Source organism: Leptonotus elevatus, chromosome 4 (genome assembly GCF_054856555.1).
Source record: "Leptonotus elevatus isolate MCC_2025b chromosome 4, RoL_Lele_1.0, whole genome shotgun sequence".
In the NCBI taxonomy this organism is placed as follows: Eukaryota; Metazoa; Chordata; class Actinopteri; order Syngnathiformes; family Syngnathidae; genus Leptonotus; species Leptonotus elevatus.
In genome coordinates this window covers 19,330,711-19,350,747 of record NC_141242.1, presented here as the reverse complement: position 1 = coordinate 19,350,747, position 20,037 = coordinate 19,330,711, and the positions used below count along the sequence as shown (strand labels likewise).

The window sequence follows — 20,037 nt, the reverse complement described above, 5'->3', positions numbered from 1 at the left end:
TTCTAGAAGCAAAGTGTTTCCGACGTATCCGAACATAGAGACACCGATAAGATTTGTTCACGCAAGGTCGTGTCCCCTGATTCGGGGTGAAGAATTCTTTTATCGAGCGAAAATGATGACATTTGCTTGTCGTCTTGGGGCTCTTGCCCCAGTGTTGCGGGGAACAACGCAATCCGTCAAATGTGTGGTGTTACCTGGAGCTAAGCAGTTGGTCGCTGCTACTGGTAAGATACGTTCGTATAGGCCGTCTATCGGCAAACAAATACAGTCTAACGTCAGCGGGCGGTTATCTATGCAACCATCTAAAAACAGAGTTGAACTGTAATCATTTTAGTTGTAACTTGCTCTCGAGTTGTGTTGTCCTTGGATCAAAAACGTTGTTCGTCGTAGGACACGTATTGACACGCCCGTACTATAGGCATGGTCAAATAATGTCTGAACTTAAAAATCAAACATTGTTTAGTCGTGCCTGCTATACGGGCGTCCATTAACCAAGCAAATATAATCTTTTAATGGTTAATGGCGTTGTTAGAAATGGAAAGAGCTCGGAGCACACGCTCAAGGACGATCTCAAAAACAAAGAGACATACCCAGGTATTTCAGTGGTAAACGACAAACCATGTCGGAATTACACTATGTTTTTGTATCTAAGATAATTATAGGGGCATGCAGTAGATATAAAACAATCAATAAAAAACAATTAGTACGGTGGTAACTGTATACTATCAACCTACCTATGCTAACACAGTAGAAAAAGTCATAGTTATAGTAAACACGTATGAAAGAAACCTCTAGGCCGTATGTATATTTCAGATGATCAACTCATCTGGACAATGTCAGCCATATAGCACCTCTGATATCTTCCCACTGTATGCATCGACTTTATACTTTTGTTTTGCTGTATGCACCAATTAAAGAAAATGTAAGACTATATACTCAGAGGCACTGTTTATTTAATGGTAATCAAAAATCGAAGCAGTAATACTAATAGTCTGAAATTGTCAATGTTTGTCAGTAAACCTTAAACATTTGAAATTCTTAATAATACTTGTAATTTTCACATTTTGATCCTCCACATTTATACTGATACAATTAGTGTGATCATTTGAGGCACAGTGTAATAAAACGATGCATTTTTTCCCGAGGGCATTAGTATTACAGTGCTTAAAAGATTCTGTACTATAATCAATTTGTATCCATCTGCTTTTTCAATAATAAAAAAAGTGTGAGGATTAATGGACCTGGTGTGTCTGGGTGCGTATAACCATTTATTTCATGATCTGATTTTAGCTCCTGGAGGAAACCGACTCGCCCATACAGACATCAAAATCCCTGACTTCACAGATTACCGCCGCCCTGAAGTCACCGACCCGAACATGTCCTCTCAGGACAGCAGTGAGACGAGGAAGGCCTTCTCCTACTTGCTCACAGGGGCCACCACCGTAGTTGGCATCTATGCAGCCAAAACGACGGTCACCCAGTTTGTCTCCTCCATGAGTGCCTCAGCTGACGTCCTGGCCTTGTCCAAGATTGAGATCAAGCTGACTGAGATTCCAGAAGGCAAAAACATGACCTTCAAGTGGAGAGGGAAACCCCTGTTTGTTCGCCATCGCACTGAGAAGGAAATCGCCGCAGAGGCGGCTGTGAATATTGCAGAGCTCCGCGATCCCCAGCACGACAAAGATAGAGTGCTCAACCCCAGCTGGGTTATCGTCATTGGTGTGTGCACTCACCTGGGATGTGTGCCTATTGCTAACGCGGGTGACTTCGGCGGCTTCTACTGTCCTTGCCACGGCTCTCACTACGATGCGTCAGGAAGAATTAGAAAGGGGCCGGCTCCTCTTAACCTGGAGGTTCCCTACTATGAGTTCCAAGGTGATGACGGCGTTGTGGTGGGATAAATATTAGTGCTATCTTAACAATCTATCCCCTACTGTAGTATATGTTCAAAATTTGGCTTTATGTACAAGGTGGAGGTGAAAATGGTCTATTATCAATAAAAAAAAAAAGTTTCCTACAGGATTGGGGTTTTTATTTTTATTTAACTTTCCACATTTGGGGGGGGGTACCTGAATTTGTTACCTGAGCCCTCAGCCCTTACCGGTACCTGATAATTCACCTATTAATACCTGGACTATCATCTTAATTAAATTCAACAGCACAGCTGTGCCACGTACAGCGTCTGGAGCAATCCAGAATGAATGGATGTCTAAAAAAGCAACAAAATAAAATAATCAACCAGAGATGCTGATTATTATCAAATTAATTAAACAAGTTTTTGGTTTGAAATGTCGGTCAGTGCTTCTGACTGTTTGAAGTCTGCATAGAAAAACTTTGCTGATCCTGATACTCCACCACCGCAACGGATATTATAATACAAACATAAGATTCCAGTTTTATTTGAAAACAAACAAATGGCAAAAATGTGAACCTGTTTAACAAAATTTTGACAAAAGCTGATGGCTTCTAGACCAATGATCTTGTACAAGAGTTTCACTTACATCTCATTAAATTAGTACAAACAATATCTAATAAAGTGGAAAATGCTTTTAATCTGAGTTTAGTATCCATGCGAATTGTGATGCATGAAATCTGGATAACAGAACATCGTGGATGGGATTTCAGTGGTGGTTAAATAAAAAGCAGGTCCAGGGAATGTTTGTGTCTGCGTCCCTTTATTTACTTTATTCAGAGCTTGAAAAAAGTGGTCTTGTGCAAATAATCTCCACCCAATTTCGATTGTACAGGATCACTTGGAACATAAAAAAAAAAACATGCCAACTGCTGCAGGAAGAAAAATCTTAATTCAGCGCAACCTCTTGGCATATTAATAAATAGGCTTTCATTCATAGTAGTCAGAATAATTCATAATAAATAAAGTTGAGTACAAACTTATTCTACCCTTGTCACAACAAGTACATTTGTTGAATAGGCAGTTTGGATGGAAATGACACCCCAAAAAAATTGCAATAAGTTGTGCTAGCGATATAATTAAAAATAAGTACCATTCTATGGTAAAGTATGCCTATTTAAACATATAAATCAACTTTGCACAGGGTAATTTTAGTGTTGCCTGGAGGTGTGCTTTCCAAACAAAAACAATAAATAAAGGCAAAGGCAACTGATTAAATTCAAATAAATGTGTTGTCAGTGGCCAGTGTTGTCCCGCTGCGGTTTCTGGACATAATTTAGCAGTCTGCATTTTCACACATTTAAAATCATGTATCAAACAATGCATGGAGCCTATTGATTTGTCCTCACTAATCCACATAATGCACATTTGCCTGTAGCTCCTTGGTAACAAAGCCAAGAAGGGCTGCTGTGAGCTGCTGCTTCAGACTGGAGTTGCTCATGACAAGAGCAGTTAGCTGTGCCACGTCGGTCCACTGAATGTCCCCAAGAATGGCAACCAGATCTGCGTATAGCTTCTGCTGCTGCTGAGGACACAGTTCCATAATGACCTGAGGAAGAGGTTTGAACTGACCGCTGGTCAGCCAACACCCAAGAAGGCCCCCAACAGCACCACCTGAAGAGAGCCGAAGTTCAAAATATTCTATTATACTAAAGCATGTGTATTTATTGCGCAACAGTACTCATTTGAAATGACACAATGTGTTGCATACCTACTGCAATGCCAAGGGGACCCCCAACTAAGCCTCCAGCAAAGGCCAGGCCTCCAGCTGTTGCTGCACCTTTGCCAGAACCCTTGACTGTGGTCTGGATCTGTTTATCAGCAGATAACTCACAGCACAGCGTCATAATATCTTCAAGCCGATGACACATTCTCTGCATTATGGAAATGATGGAAAGTCGTTACTATAATCTACTTTGAAACAAACTTTGGGATGTCTACTAAGTAATATAATTTAGCTTCACGACATCACATTTATATTTGCTCATCAAAATAGGTAGGGATGAACAATATTTCATCAATCCTGTTATGATAACATTCTGGGAATTATTATATCTTTTAAGGATACATTCTTTCTGAACAATGCAATAAAAAATAGGTTTCAAAGAGTAGTAAGTACACAGACAGAAAAAAGACCCATGTAGTTGAATTAAAACAAAACATTACAGGACTACGACGTTACCTTGAAGTCGGGTTCAAGTGACAGTAGTGCCGCACCCCTGTGAAGAAGGGATGCAATGATGTTTTTTACCCTTATAATAGATATAACAAACAATATTATAGAACGGAATGCAAACGCAAGGTCGGTGGTTGTTCACTCAAAAGTGAAATAGTTGTGTTGACACGTTTGACAACATGAAGAAAATGTTTTATACCCGCATCATCTGGAATCATACATAAATAGGCTAGCGTACCTTGTTGTATTGGGGGTTCAGGTTCATTAATATTGGTTAAATATTTGTTTTAAATGAAATGTCCAGTGTTGTAGCAGCCTCCGAGTGTCGAGAGGAGACAGGAAGTAGATGGTCACGTGGCGTGGATGTTGAAAAATTATTACTGAATACACTAGTCGTGTAGTGATGGGAATTTCGGCTCTTTTTAGAGAACCGGCTCTTTTGGCTAGGCTCACGAAAAGATCTGTTTGATCTGTACTTAAATTTATTACCAAAAATAATGTAAAATGAAACATACTTGTGCAAAAGTGTCGGGTACATTAAAGGAGGCGGACGTGCTAACCAGTGAGCCGCCGTGCCGCTACAATAAGGAACCTCAGAAACAAAAAAAACTGAAGGTGACACCATAGTATTGGAGTAAACGCAAACAGCACGTTTGCCAAGGAACACCCTCATTTGCAAAGTTTCAACATTGAAGGAAATGGAAGACATGTATTGCGTGTATTGTTTGATCATTAGAAGACGTATATGATGGAAAAAAATGCTGAAAAGGAAGAAATAGTTGCAAACAGAAAAACTCATCCTTGAAGAGAAAGTTCACTACAAGAAACAGGAGAACGGATATTACAAACAAACAAACCATCTTGATCCGTGATTTAGTAATCTAGCTGCTTATCGTAAAATACAGAATGTATCGTGAGAAAAACCACTTAGCGTTGGCTTGCTATGATGGCCTATTCACAAATATTAAAAGTATATATTTAACTCTACTATAAATGCAGATGCGTTATGGGGGGAAACAGTTTTTACAAATACTAATATAACGTTTAATTCAGGTCAAATGATACCTTTTGGGGATAATAATGACCTTTTTAAAAACTCATTCTCATTCTGAATAATTTATTTTAGTGGATAACTGTCTATTGTTATGTATGTGACGATATGATAAAGTAACTGAAATTGATCATATGTAGTCTTGTTTACATCTACGTCGAGGAACTTACCCACAATGCACCGAAAAGCTTTATTTGACATTGCACAAAATCGCCTGATATGGCAGGAAACGAACATTTTTATTCAAAATAAGAGTAAGGTGCGACTCTAAATTTGACAACAAGATGCTTCACACGCTAGTGCTCGAAAAATCATATAGAATTGTGGGAATTTTTGTGTGTGTTTGTTCCATATATTATTTTTGGTGAAGAGTTTGTGAGGGAATAATATATACACAATAACGTTTAGTGCCTTCTTATTTTATTCTGAAGAGAACTCACGAAAAAAACCGGATGTTTTGCTTTAACTAGAGCCCTTCCACTGTAATTCCGTAGTTCGTGGCGCAGACGTCGAAGAGGAAACATTTTCCCTGGACATCTTTGCAAAACCTTTGCTTTTCTGGGGCAAATGATGCGGGGATCCTGAAATGATCGTGTGAGATGTTCTTGCTTCCGAAAGTGTGGATAATTATCGCTGCCACGTTGATGACTTCTACTAAAGTGGGTCCGAGGAGAAGCTCCTTCTGCCTTCATAAACACTTCTTTAGGACTCACAACAACCCCTGAGCTTTGTTTCTGGCTCATCAAAATTACCCCCAAATCTTGCTGTGCCCTTGGGACGATTAAGGCCGAAACAAGTAAAATCAACATGGAGGACCCCGGCGGAGTTACCAGGCTCCGAGTGGAACACGAAAAGGTAACAAGAAACTATGGCAAAAAGCACGTACGCTGGATCTAAAAGGGGCGTCGAGCCCCAGCTGCTGACCACGCGGTGGACCACTTGGGTGTTTTGGACCACGATTGGGTCGGCTTTAGTACTGTTGTACAATAAATAGACGCCTTGGTAAACCAGTGTCACAAGTATGTCACGTCAAACTTGTACCCATGACGTTTCATTTTCCAGAAGCTTCCTTCTGACAAGTCACTGTCACGATTGTTTTACACAAAATCAGGAAAGAAAATAAAGAAAACTAACGTTTCGTTTCGTTTCATTTCAGCATGGCGTGTCATTGATCATGTAGACTAGGCTGCCAGTTTCACCTTGGCGTGTTTGCAGTGGGTAAACGAAAGTGAACGAGTTAGCCAAGTCAGCTAAGGCTTTTGCATGGAAACGCCCCCTGCTCTACTTTAGTCACAAAAATACACAGTCAGCATGCAAACTTGAGGATTTTGCATGATACGAACCTACACTGATGGCTCAGCTGTGATACTCAGTTATGTGTGTTTGTTTGTTTGTTTGTTTTGGTCGACTCATGACGCTACTGGATGACAACTAAAATGACATGTTCTAATTTCAAAAATTGAGGACTCTATAAATTGTCCATCGGGGAGAATGTCTCCTGGTCAGTTAATCATTTCGAAAATTAACATATTTTTTTGTACGGAACAGCAAATTGAAGGTTAACAAAAGAATGATGCATTAGTGATGCACCTCTTCAATCTGCAACTCTAAATGAAGACCACTCTGTGACATTTAAAACTCAATATATTTGTGAAGAAAGGCTTGATACCGCTCTTGTGCTGGATCTGAAATAAATGGTGTATCTTATGTTGAGGCGATGAGTATATTTGTAAAACATTTGTTTTTGCAACCTTATTCTGGCTCTAGATCCTAGTCGCAGATCAACTTTCAACACTGCTCAATATAAAACGGATTACAATTATTGAAATTTCCCAGTGTATAAATTGTCTGTTCCATATTATCAGTCAACAAAAAAACATTATTAGAAGTGGTCATTTCACATTTTGCTTATAATCATATGCTGTGATTTTTTTTTTGTCCCAATAATAACAGGTGGTGAAAGACTGCAAACGTCGGATCCAGCATTGGTAAGTATCACAAATATAAGGGTAGTTCTAAGTAGGCTTTACGTGATCTGGATTTTCCGGCCGATCAACGAGTTTGGAGCGGTGGGAAAAGATAACTGATCACCGATTCACACCAATAGGGAACACCCACATTCTAATTGATGCCAATCAAAATATATGGAAAATATATAACAAAACGAATACCTTCAAAAAACACTAAACATTAAATATAACATGCAATTTTTTTAATTTGTGGAGCTGATCAATGATGTCATTGATCGATCAGGCAAATGCCCATCACTGATTTTGCATAAAATGCAAAATATCGTCCGATCCTGATCGAAGCAATCAGATCATTGTCAAGTCTAATTCTAAGGAACAGTATTTAATGAGTGATAGAATTGGGTGTATTGTAACTCCATGTATTTAGAGAACACGTTCACCGCAGTGATTGCAGGCTAGGGCTGGGCGATCTGGCCGAAAAATAAAATCGAGATTTTTTTTTCCAGTCGTTCAGTACGATTTTAATGTAATAACCCCAACAAACGTTTAATTAAAAGTTTCATTTATTCAAAAATAATTGGTGTGCAAAATGTTCAGACAACAATAATGTATACTGATTCTTAATCAGTTTTTCCATAAACTTAACATTCATAATTTTTGCTTAACTGCACAATTAAATTGTTGGTAGCTATTGTAAACATGTATTGTAAAGCACCCATCTAGCATTCTGCCACTTATGCAAAATTACAACTCATAATAACATTTGGATGTAACACAACATAAGAACAAAAGCTTTTAATAATCCAGAAGGCAAAATTTGATGTCACAGATTTAGCAAATTTTCAACGATTCGATTTTCAAAATGACGATTAATCGAATTAATTTGATTCATTGCACAGCCCTGTTGCAGGTATATAATCACTTTACTACACTTCTGTTCTTTAAGGTGTTCCAGCAACAGGACCAGAGCAGTTAGCTCATGGAATCCGGACGTCATTAATATCTTGCGCACTGGACATTTTCCTTTATGTGAACAGACAATAGAAAGTGGTTGTTCGTCAAGCTGGGTGCAGTGTTTCCCACACCAAGTAAATTGGCCACCACCCAAGAAGTTTTCAAGAACATTTATAACAAATATATTTAAAACGGAAAAAAAACACGACAGGACATACCGCATGTAACGTTAGTTCGGCGTCACTCACTTGTGGATCGCGAGGCTCGATTCTAGCAGACGTAGTAACAGGATCTGTGGGAAACACCGGGGTGACTCTGAATCCGGTAGAGGAAGTAGAAATGCCTGTGAGTGAACCGTTTGATTGGGTCTTAACATTACAGTCTAATTTCATTACAGTAAATGTGTTGGAAGTGACTGAATACTGTCAGCTGGTGGTTAACATTTCTGGCAAGTTGTAGTTTCACACGAGGACTCAAATATTTAAATGATGAATGTAGTTTTATTCATGTGGTGTGGAAATGCTCTCACGTCTATTTAGATTTAAAGTGCATTATTTTTAATATGCATATAAAGTCAATTCCAGTAGTTATTCGAAAAACCATGATCCCTTGATGAATAAGAACATTGTAGGCCATACAAGTGCTTAAGATTGTGAAAAAGGAAGTCTTGCAAGAGAGCCAATCTGTTACTAATTGTTCGAGGGCACTTGTGCTTGGGGAAGTAAGTGTTTGAAGTAATTATTTTTTAAATATTAGATTAAATAAAACATTACATCATTTAATTTAACCCTACCATGAAACTCAATGTTAAAAGAAGTTGTATTTTCAGTAAAACATAGAATTGTTGAATAATACATTATAGCTTACGTTAAAAAAACATAACTGCATGCATTAAAGTAAAGCATTTAATATTTTAATAATTTAATAATTGTTTGTGTATGACATATACATATAAAATTTGTTCATGTCAAACTATAAGGGTCATTTTTCCCATTTTAAATTATGCAAGTAATTAACTTTATCAAAAAAGAGGAGGATGAGAATGTGCGGTGGATCAAAAAATGTTGAAGACGTCCTCATAACATTAAATGTCGAAAGAATTAACGCATAACGAGTGCTCTTCAAATTTGGCGGGGGGAAAATGTTGATAAAAAGCCTTTTTATTAAGTGATTAAGCACAATTCTAAAATGTGATTATCTGATTAAAAATGTCATCATTTGACAACTCTAGTCTGGAAAAATTCCGCACCAGACTTCTCTCTTATATAGCAGCTTTGCTATATGGTGGCCATTTTGGGCAGCAATAATTAGGCCTAATGGAAGGCCTGGTACACAAGTAAGGCATCAGGTTAGGCTGCCTACTTCCCAAAGAAGGCTGGGATAGCCTCCAGCATACCTGTGAACTTAGTGAGGGAGAAAACGGGAAGAAAATGGATGGATGGATGATCGGGTCGGGCATGGCTTGGTTTTATTTATCGCAGCGTCCTCATTGGTCAGTCAGAGAGCTTCTTTGTTTAGCTGCATTCCGTCATGTCACAGTCTGTAAAGTCATCTGGCTTGGGAAATGTTGGCTTATTTAAAATACCACCGTTAGTACTGTTTGCTTGGTTGGCTGGATGTTTTAGAATGACACGTCTGTCTACGATGTGGTTTATTTATGTGCACATTGCCTGTGAACCCACATAATATAGTTTAAGCACATTGGTGTTAAGTGCTTGAGTGTGGTTTTTTTTTTCACTTTAACCTGGGGAAGTGACATATGGACCATTAGAGTACAAGCTGTACTGAGAACACTTGTCTGTTGCCGGCTAATTTAAATTAATGACAGTCACCTTGTGTGGCCACACGAGTAAGCTACAAAATATCTATATCGTAGGTGTTGTTCTGTTTAACTGTGCTAAAACAAAATGGGTAACTTTTTTGCACAACTTACCGGTACTACTTCTTTGTCCATGAATCTATAGGGAAAAGGTCTCGGGTGATTACGAAGCCCTGAAGGAACGCCTCGAAACTCTTCCAGATAGGCTCTCTTATGACATCATGGTGAGTGTTGGGCTCTTTTAGACCAGTGGTTCTCAACCTCGGTCCTCGAGTACCCATATCCAGCCTGTTTTCCGTGTCTCCCACAGCTAACACAGTTGAGGATCGTTATCAGGCTTGATGCTGAGCATTAGCTGATCGTTTGAAACACCTGTGTTGGCCTAGGGAGACATTAAAAACAGGCTGGATGGGGGTACTCGGGGACCACTGTTTTAGACTATAGCTTTTCAAGTATCTACAGAGCTTGACTTTTCCCACTTTTTCGTATGTTACAGCTAGGGATGCACGATAATATCGGTGGCCGATAATTATCGGCAATTATCGACCAATTTGCCGTCAAACAGATAAACCAGATAATAAAGAAATCTGCCGATAATTATCGACAATTATCAACCACTTTGACATCCTACATATAAACCAGATTTTAAAAAAAATTGGGGGAATTTTTCAAACATGACTTTTTGTTTTGGCAAACTCAAAATTTGTTTTTCTTTGAAGCAGAGATATCAATAAAATTCCGCTTCATGGTGCTTTACACAATGTTTACATGTATTTGTTCATGTTAACGTTATAGGAGGACTCAAAAGTATATTTGTATTCAAGTTAATTTTGTAAACAATTATCGATTTATCGGTTATCGACATCGGCACTTTCTAAATGATTGGTTTATCGGTTGAAAGTAGAATTATCGTGCATCCCTAGTTACAGCCTTATTTCAAAATGGATCAAGTAATTCATGTTTTGTTAAGAGTCGGCACACTTCATCCTTTAATGACAAAGTGAGTAAAGTTATAAAGATACTTGCAAATTTATTAAAATAGGTGTCCATTTTGAAATAATGTTAAAACACAACAAAATGTGGAAAAGGAAAAGCACTGAATATTTTTCCCAATGCACTGTACATCTGGAAGTGGGAAACACTCCAAGTAATAATGGATTTACGAAAATCTGGCTTGTTTTTTGTTCTCAATCGTGTCTCCCGACTTTTGCCGTCTTTCTGTCCCTGTTCTGAGCAGGTGCCGTTTGGCCCTATGGCCTTTATGCCTGGGAAGCTGATTCACTCTAACGAGGTTACTGTGCTGCTTGGTGACAACTGGTTTGCTAAGTGCTCCACCAAGCAGGCTGAGAAAGTTGTCGACCACAGGATGAAGTGTGAGTCTCTTTTTAAAAGTTTTGTTACACAGCCCTGACAATATTGGCTGGCACATGTTTGTGTCTAAAAACTATTTTGTAACCAGCAGAGGGCACTGTTACATCAATCACAGTGGCACTGTTGATCAAAACACTAAAGTTACTGCAACACTAAAGGGGAATTATTTGCGGCAGTTTCCCAATCTCTATTTAGCCAATTACACATTTTAAATGAACAAAGTCACTTAATTGTAAAATATGTGCCTTTTTATTTGAACATGAAAATAGGTGGATGCAAAGGTTAATGGAACCTGCTACCAGCATTAAGTTTTTGTGATTGTCAATATAGGTTGCTGGCATAGTTAGATGACCAAAGATGCATTATTTCTAGCAAATAAATAATTTCAGGATATAATAATGGACAGTGTCATACCTGATGATCTCTTGCACACTAATGTAATACATCACAGTGCAATCATCATGCATGACTAAAAAGTGCCAGAGGTTTTGACCAGATGGGGTAAACCGACTCGGTGTTAGGATTTGCCCCAGACTTTGATAGGTGCAGATCACAGATAAATACATTTTGCAAATTTCATAGATCAGTGCTTTATGAATGTATTTTTGAAAGTAAAAATAAATAAATAATAGCCACCAGCACCAGTTTCACTGATCGACATCTCTGTTTCAAGTTTCAAGGACCCATGTCTGAAATCGAACACGAAGTCCGACATTTTGGTCTGAAGCAGCCGTTTTTGAGAAATCCTCCTACTCCTACTAGGGAATTTACCCGTTTTGCCAATCTTCTTATCTTGGCATATGTCATGAAGGCCGAGAGTAGGGGTGCTCAAGTACGGTCCTGGAGAGCCCTTATCCAGCCTGTTTTCCATGTTTCCCTCCTGCAGCACAGCCGAATCTAATCAGCTAATCAGCAAGCTTTGCAGAAGCCTGATAACAATCCATTAGTGGAGAGAAACATGGAAAACAGGCTGGATAGGGGTTCTCGAGGACCGAACTTGAGCACCCCTGGCCTAGAGCATCCGCTGCTTGCAGCTGTATTTTCATTTATTTATTTTTTGTAACGTAACGCATGTGTACTGTATACCATGTATTTGCTGTAATTACAAATTCATACCACAGCCTTCTTCGTCAGTGTTTTTTTTTTTTCTCGACAATGAAATAGAGAATAATAATGTTGGTCTTTTTCCTGCCACTCATTCAAAGTGAATGAAAGGAATGGGGTGCACGTGACAGTCTTTGATGAGAATAATGTTAAGAGTGTTTAGTGAAGCAGAAATGTCCTCTTTTACCCCACCCTCCCCAATTCATCCCCAAATCTCATGCCCCTGCCTGGCCCCCTATTACAGAGTTAAGTACTGTAATGCAAACATAGCGGAGCTGAATTGTGTCAGACAGCGATGGACTTGTCAGGCCTTCTGTGTTTGACCTTTTCTCACTTCCACTTGATGCACACACTGAAGGGGCTCCCCATTGCCATGGAAACAAGGGCTCTCTGCTTGCGTTTTGTAAAAGGGCTTAATTGTTGTGAAGATTTAATGATCCGGAGTGGTATTCGGGCCAGAGGATATTTTGTACTGTTTAGTGTCATAATGTCCCTCCTCCACTCACAGAGGATTTTAAGCATTTCAATCATTCTGTTAAATGTTTAGTTTAATTCTCCGAGCCCCACAGCCATGTTTATACTTAACATTTCATCAGTCTGCCACCATCAACCACAACACTCATTTATTCTCTCTAAACCTTTTGTTCCAGATGTAAAGAATGAACTTTGCGGTCTGTCCAAGACCATGACCAACTTTGAAACGAGAGTGGGAATGGTGAAGGACTGGGAAAATATCGTAAATGTACGTTGCTTTACATTAAAGTCATATATAATAAACATGTATCTAAAAGGCAAGACATTGACAGACCATGCTTGTGTTTTAGGAAAAAGGGGATTGTGTTGACATCAGAGAAGTGATTGGAAAGAACGAGGCCACTGTCACAAAAGGTATCATTTTTGTCTGCCAGGACATTGGTGAATTCTACACAAAATGAAATCACACTGAAATTTAGATTGAGATATTTTGTGTATGCTTTATTCAGGAAAGCGTAGAGTGGCTCACAGGCCAAATTCCAAGCCAAAACTGGAAACCGTGTTTGATTTAGAAGAGGAAAATGAAGGCAGTGGGGAGGAGGTCCAACAAAATGAAAGCACAAAGAGTTTCATGACCCAGGAGAAGCTGTGGGCTCGATTGGATGAACTGGAGAAAATCGAGGAGCTGGAAAATGAGCGGGACAGGTACATTACCACACCTGTTGTTTGTTTCACTGACAGTGGTGTGTTTTTTTCTGGCCGTTTATTGCAGTTTGTTTCTTTAGCTTGTCTGACAATGCAGATGTTGGCGGTGAGGACACATCCTCCTCTTCCTCGGAGGAGCAGAATGAGACGGACTCCCCTCCTGCAGTGAATGGAATTTGTCTGGAACCCCAAAATAATGCGCCCCCCAGTGGAGAAATGAAAGAAGACGATGAGGAGCACTACAATCTGCCGACCATTTATTTCTCCCACACAGTTGAGCCCAAGAAGGTCAGTGTGATAACTGGACCGTTGTTTTGGAAATTAGTTCCCAGGCTCCAGGCTAAATCCAAATCCCGCTTTGCTTTAGGTGAGGATCAACACAAGTAAAAACACCACTTTAAAGTTCAGTGAGCGGAAAGAACTGAAGGAACATTCAAAGCGCAAAAAGAAAAACGGTCACCAAAACGGACACTCTCATCATGAAATTCACAAAATCCAAACACCTGCAGACATCTACAGGTAGAACCAGCGTGCCTGGGATGTGAAATAAACTACATTTAGTGCAATTATTAGGACACATTGCGTTTAAGTAAACATATTTTCCCATCAGGTTGTTTGTGGACGTGAAGGATGGAGAGCGCATCCCCAAGAAGTCCATTCTGAAGTCACGCAGCCGCGAGAACAGCATGTGCAGTGACACGAGCGAGAGCAGCGCGGCAGACATGGACGAGCGGTGGATGATGGGCCGCAGTTTCAGCCACGACGAGAGCACACCCAGTGACAACAGCGACAGCCTTACAGAGGAGGATAGCTCCAAGGCAATACCATCGCATCCGACAGGACAATTTGAGGTAAAGGAGACCTGGCTGTGTTTTTAGATTACGGATTTTGTGATCCTTTAACCTTGCAATAATGCCTCAAAGTCTTGTTTCTACCAAGTGGCACTGTTCAGTTAGGGCTTGCTGCCACACAGTTTGGAGTAGTACACAATAACACTCTGTTCTGGCTTGCAGTTAATTTTTTTTTAGTAGGGTTTCTTAAACATTTGGGACCAGTGACCTCCTGAAAGAGGCCTGGCCAACCCACGGCTCCAGAGCCACATGTAGCGCTTTGCCAGCTTTCGTGCAGCGCACAGCACGCCGTCATCAATGTCATTCATTGTGTATGTGGTGAGGGACAGGGACCATGAAAGGCAAGTCAACTCAATTTAAGAAATACTCTATTCTAGAGCGGCAGTGACGTGACATCAGAATTTATTTTCAATAGGAGATGGGCTGGCAGAGAAATATCCTGCTATTTTGGCCGACTTATTTACAGGACAGGGGTGGAAGCCTCGATGAATACAGTACATTTATCAACAATGAAAGATACATTTTGTCTTCTGCTCCTTTCTTAAAATGCACAAAGGGCTTTTTTCCCCCGTAGCAATGAAAGACACATTTTGTCGAAGTGCAGTCAACATCTCACCTAAACCACTGGCAAAACCTCACTTGTTACTTTTTGGTAGGCCTCTGTGGCAGCGCTTCCAAATATGGACATGTGGTGCACGTACCTTTCACACTGAGCTAGTAAAATGTGATGTGTGTGAATGGATTACAGTTAGCAAGCGTGGGACCAGGTATGTGAATTTCACGTGCATGCGCTTTTGGACCAAATGGCAAACTGTTGCGTAGTGTGGGCCTACCAAGTTCGCTCTCAAATCGGAGGGAAAAAATGCACAGCAAAACAAAAATACACAGCCATACTGCCTTATATGTTAGACATTATTAGATCATTTAAATACTTGAAATTTACAGTGGAACCAGGAATTTCCAAAGGTGCTGAACTTCGCAAGCAGCAGTTTCTCACATTGAATTTAGGTTAGGCAGAAGAGAAGAGACAATTGAAATTTATGAGACTCTCTGATCAACTTGCTTGGAACATTGCACGGGCTAAAACGGCATACAATGAACGAGACATCACAGTGCCGAAAGGCTCAGGTAATGACCAATCACAGCTCACCTGTTTTCTGGGTTTGGCCATGTGACATTTACAAGCTGAGCCCTTAGGCACTGTGATGTAATTTTCCGTCAACCGCATGTGGCAAAATGGCCACCGCCAGAGATCAATCAGGGGCGACATGCTTTTCTTGAGACGTCACGCAAACCAGCCAGTTCATGACATCAAATGCTAAGCACTAAGCTAACTTGCTCCGCAACAAGGCAAATCTGTGCACTTATCCGTCCGTGGTGTGGATCCTCTCATCCAAGTTACTACCCCTCGACTCTGTGGTAACAAATAAGATACAAATCTAATAAGAACTGTTACAGCAAAATGCGGACGCGGAACATTGCAAACAGTTCACACATTAGCGCTTGCTGATGTGAAAGAGTGCTTAGGTGTACAGTACACTTTCCACAGACTTGTGGCTGGAACCGCATTTAAGCGGATGACAACCAGTTCTGAGAATCTAATTAACTGTTATATAATTATTCGGTGTCTAGAGAGCAGTAAACAGCTACACACTAAGCATACACACCCAAAACCAGAAATGAATCTGTTACATTAGTCAGGACAAAGCGTATATTAAAAGTGTCTTATAGTACGTTGATGATTTGTTATATCGGCTATGTTGCATTTGTTTGCACTGTTTTGAACCATAAAATGCTGTGTTGTATGAGTTTTGAGCTACACAATGATAGGTTTCAAAATGACACTGTATTTTGTTTGTTTGTTTGATTACTAAATCAACTTAGCTTTGCTAAGTGACTACATACATTTATTTGTAGCAGTAAACAATTGATGAATATACTGTAACTGTTCCCAGCAATGGATAAGCTTCTAAGAGATGCTTAAGAAATTGTTGTCGACTATTTGATTGGTCTGATTCCATACTTCAATACCTCCATTTGGTATTAGAACAGAATTATTACAGGAAGAATCTGTCATTTAAAGGTCTCATATTATTCAACTTTTCAACATACTAAAATAATTCTCAAATGTGTAAAAGACATGTCTGTGACATGCATTTGTCAAAATTGACTTTGGATCTAATATTTTTGCTGTCCCTAAATCAGCCAAAACACGCTCTGTTCAAAACAGCCTGTTTTAGGGATGTGTCACGTTTATGTAAATAGCTGTACCATACCCTTCTCTCTCGAAGGGGCATTAGCACATGGCTACGAATGGAAACAACTGGTCATTTAAGCAGAAGAAAAGAAACATACAGACATGTCTTTTACACATTTGACAACTATTTTAATATGTGGAAAAGTGGCATAACGTTTACCATAAGAAAAAGTAGCATAACGTTATTACACAGAATATGTTGTTGCCTTAATTTGTGTTTGTTTAGGCAATGGTTATTTTGCCGTGACTGGCAAATCTCCCGCGAACGTTATTTTGCCGTGAATGCTTGTAGACAAGCGGTTATGAATAACACAAATGTGCACATTTAGGCCACTGCGCGGTCGCAACGTGCAAGCCGCCTCGTCGAGACCACTTAGCGGCCGGTTAGCATCACAAGTCATGTCAACTAGGTGGCGAGTTGCCAGTCACGGCAAATTAACCACCGCGGATTGTATCTTGACAAAATGCAACCGCTTCATATTATCCAACCACCGTCTGCTTTATCTGACCTCTTGTAACCAAACAACCTCCACAAATGTAGCTCCTATTCTAGGCACTGAAAATACACCAGTAATATGGTAGAATGTGCACATCTCTTATTAGAAAGGATAGGACGAAAACCTTTACCAGAGGTGGTACCACTAAACCTAGGGGGCTGGGTCGAGTGCACTTCCGTGTCTTTTTCACGTCACTAAGTCACGGAAGTTTAATCTTTCCGTTTGAAGCACACATTTTTAGAAAGGAAGAGAAAGCTAAAGAAGTCGCGGACGGACTTTTTTCATACCTGGTTGGTTTGTAGATAGGCCGGGGATGCATATTATGGATAGAAAACCCCACTAAAGTGCATTTTCATACTATGGGACCTTTAAAACAAAACAAAACCAATTGCATTGCTTGGTGGAAACATGGTAACCTGACAATAGCCAGATTGATACTGTGATTCAATCGGCTCTGTACAAGTTGTATTCTCCGGAGTTTGTGACCACACATAATAAAGAACTTATCTTGCAGAGCAAGGTTAGAAACATGGAGCTGCGTGTATGTTTTCAATTTGTCCAAATTTGTTTCTTGCTTGCTTACACATTTCTCAACCATATCTTGAAGATGCCCAGGAATATTGATTTGTATTCAAGCCAACTCATAAGGGTACTTATCGAGCTGATTTGTCAGTACCATGTCAGTGACAAAGTTTCTTCTGAAGCACGTTAACAATTGTCAGACTGATATGTACATCAACATACGACGAGAACCCACCTCTTCTGAACAGATTCACAGATTGTCCTAACAGTTCGGTTGGACAAGTATTAACATGGGTTTGCAGGTCATCATAAAGTTAGAATGTTGGAAAAGTTAAATCAGCTCGTCATATCAACAGACAGTTCACAATGTTTTATTTCTGTCTTTGCTGTCCAGGCCTTCTCGGGCACAGTGGTGGAAAAAGACTCGATGCCCTTGGCTGTTCCCTTTCTTACCATCGGTCCTCCGGCACTGCCAACCATCATGGAGCGGAAACTGGAGGAGGTAGCGCCTGACACGGAGGCTCCTCAGCAGCCTGTAAAACGAGTGTCGAAGTTCAAAGCTGCTAGGATGCAGCAGAAATGACCCCCGGCCCCCTCCCCGGTACAAATCACAAAACACCTTAAACACTTCATTACGCTCTTACCATCATTCAATCCCCCTTCTAAATAAACACTGTTTCTGTCAGTATAAAGGTTTACCAACATTTTAAATGGTGAGTCTGTCTGTAATGCTTTCCATTAGGTCCTATTTTTGCTATTGATGAAGCTTTGGTTCTTAGGTCTATGTATTACAAATCATGTGCCAGCTATAGCTCACCTTTCTCCTGCTCCTGTGTGTATACCTTTTGGTTTCTTACTAGCTTTATGGTGAGACAAAAAAATAATGTGAATGGAAAAGGAAAATAAATGATTTTGTTTCAAGTTGTTTTCCCTGTTTTTCTGTCCTTAAAGAATTTATCTCTCACTTCACCTGATTGAGTTCTTGCTTAGGTTGTTCTTTGCAGACGGCTTGTCCTGCTTTATGTAAGGAATTGTCAGGAACTAAATTGAGGTAATGCTGCATACTAATATCATATCAGGGTTGCAGGGTTGATTCTGAATGTAAACCGCTAACTGATATTGCCACATAAATTGCCACAGGTGACCTAGCGAAGCCCATTCCCATAATTTGTTCTCATGTATACACTTCTCCAAAATAAAACAGCATCCAAGCTCGACATGTAAAAGTATTACCTAAAAGATAGTGTTTATATTAATATTAAGATTAAAGAGAAGCAGTGACAACAGTGCGCAATTAAAAGTGTAGTTTACAATTGTGTCCCCCGAAAACAAGCCAAGAAAAGATTGAGGCTCATATGACTAGGAAAAGTAAAAACTCATGATCTCTTGTTATTGTAGTTATTTCTAAGATTTAAATTTCGCAATTCCAAATTGATGTAATCCACATTGTTGTTTAATCCTTTAAATGGGTCTATGTTGCGTAACTAGCTGGTATTTGCTATTACTAAATGACATTTCCATACGTCTTCAACCATCTTTTAATGATTTTGAGGTGGAAAATTCCTCACACATGACCTGATCCACGAGTGTAGACTCAATTTGTATTGTTTTCGGACATGCATTTCAACTCAACGCACAAACCACCAAACTTAATTTTATCCCAAGCTGCTTTGATTAAATCCGTAGCTTGTGAGCTTGAGAGGCTATATCATTGCCCTTTTTAGTTTAACGGTGGGAGTGCAGGTCTCAGATAAGAAGCTTTTAAACAGATCCTGAGGTGACTCGGCCCTTATTTTCCTTGGTTCTGGATTATTTCACCAAGATGAAAATCCAGGTAGCATGAGACAGATTAGGCAATGCTTAACATGCTAGCGTTGTGCTGGTGAGACACAGATCAATGGTCTTAATGTAGGTTAATCTTCGAAGGTGTATGCTCGAACAGAGCAGAACTACTTTTCAAAGAAAATGGAGCGCATAAACTGGGATGAAACGCACAAAATCTACATTTCAGGGATTAGGGGGGGATTTTTAAATGTTGTGTGATTATGGATTCAAACAGGTATTGTTATCCAGACAGGTGCTTGAGCCTGAGAGGGGGAGCCAAACCTGCAAATGTCAAGGACATCGAAGAACATATCTGCTTATTTTAGTCTATGATACCAAGTAGTATTTAACAAAATGTTATATAACTCCAGCATTTACACGTGCAGCCTGTAAAGTGAGTGTTGATTTTTCTGCCACTAATGAGCCTCAGGCGGACATGCTCAGGTGATCCATTAATCGTCCTATGATCCAGGGTGATATCACAGCTTTTCTTTTTTTTCTTCTTTTTTTCAAAAAGATATACAGCTTTTCATCATTCTACACGCAAAAT

At 39.7% G+C, this 20,037-nt stretch overlaps 3 protein-coding genes across 4 annotated transcripts; 2 read left to right on the top strand and 1 right to left on the bottom strand.

Annotated features, from left to right (window-relative positions):
* Window positions 1–9: 9 nt before the first annotated feature.
* On the top strand, window positions 10–2,656 carry uqcrfs1 (ubiquinol-cytochrome c reductase, Rieske iron-sulfur polypeptide 1). Its single transcript, XM_086074335.1, has 2 exons — window positions 10–224; window positions 1,291–2,656. Exons 1-2 carry the CDS (start codon window positions 113–115, stop codon window positions 1,899–1,901), a joined length of 723 nt encoding a protein of 240 aa, XP_085930461.1. The 5' UTR covers window positions 10–112; the 3' UTR covers window positions 1,902–2,656.
* LOC147175934 (protein C19orf12 homolog) lies at window positions 2,657–5,291 on the bottom strand. Of its 2 annotated transcripts, XM_086074337.1 has the most exons (4): window positions 4,327–5,291; window positions 4,095–4,131; window positions 3,624–3,786; window positions 2,657–3,526 (listed from the first exon to the last, which is right to left on the bottom strand). In XM_086074337.1, exons 3-4 carry the CDS (start codon window positions 3,781–3,783, stop codon window positions 3,261–3,263), a joined length of 426 nt encoding a protein of 141 aa, XP_085930463.1. In that variant the 5' UTR covers window positions 3,784–3,786; window positions 4,095–4,131; window positions 4,327–5,291; the 3' UTR covers window positions 2,657–3,260. The 2 variants fall into 2 exon arrangements, with proteins under 2 accessions (XP_085930463.1, XP_085930462.1); XM_086074336.1 differs by lacking the exons at window positions 4,095–4,131; window positions 4,327–5,291 and having other exon boundaries at window positions 3,624–3,792.
* Window positions 5,292–5,620: 329 nt separating this feature from the next.
* uri1 (URI1 prefoldin like chaperone) lies at window positions 5,621–18,584 on the top strand. Its single transcript, XM_086074489.1, has 11 exons — window positions 5,621–5,994; window positions 7,093–7,127; window positions 10,028–10,106; window positions 11,120–11,255; window positions 13,008–13,099; window positions 13,182–13,245; window positions 13,341–13,536; window positions 13,617–13,824; window positions 13,904–14,055; window positions 14,147–14,387; window positions 18,058–18,584. Exons 1-11 carry the CDS (start codon window positions 5,947–5,949, stop codon window positions 18,244–18,246), a joined length of 1,440 nt encoding a protein of 479 aa, XP_085930615.1. The 5' UTR covers window positions 5,621–5,946; the 3' UTR covers window positions 18,247–18,584.
* Window positions 18,585–20,037: the final 1,453 nt, after the last annotated feature.

Bases quoted from the DNA above. Each gene is read 5' to 3' on its own strand.
- uqcrfs1 (XM_086074335.1), top strand. From the start codon at position 113: ATGATGACATTTGCTTGTCGTCTTGGGGCTCTTGCCCCAGTGTTGCGG. The intron at 225-1,290 runs GTAAGATACGTT...ATCTGATTTTAG, and splicing joins GCAGTTGGTCGCTGCTACTG to CTCCTGGAGGAAACCGACTC.
- LOC147175934 (XM_086074336.1), bottom strand. From the start codon at position 3,792: ATGCAGAGAATGTGTCATCGGCTTGAAGATATTATGACGCTGTGCTGT. The intron at 3,527-3,623 runs GTATGCAACACA...GGCTCTCTTCAG, and splicing joins TCCCCTTGGCATTGCAGTAG to GTGGTGCTGTTGGGGGCCTT.
- uri1 (XM_086074489.1), top strand. From the start codon at position 5,947: ATGGAGGACCCCGGCGGAGTTACCAGGCTCCGAGTGGAACACGAAAAG. The intron at 13,537-13,616 runs GTACATTACCAC...TTGTTTCTTTAG, and splicing joins CTGGAAAATGAGCGGGACAG to CTTGTCTGACAATGCAGATG. The intron at 14,056-14,146 runs GTAGAACCAGCG...TTTTCCCATCAG, and splicing joins ACACCTGCAGACATCTACAG to GTTGTTTGTGGACGTGAAGG.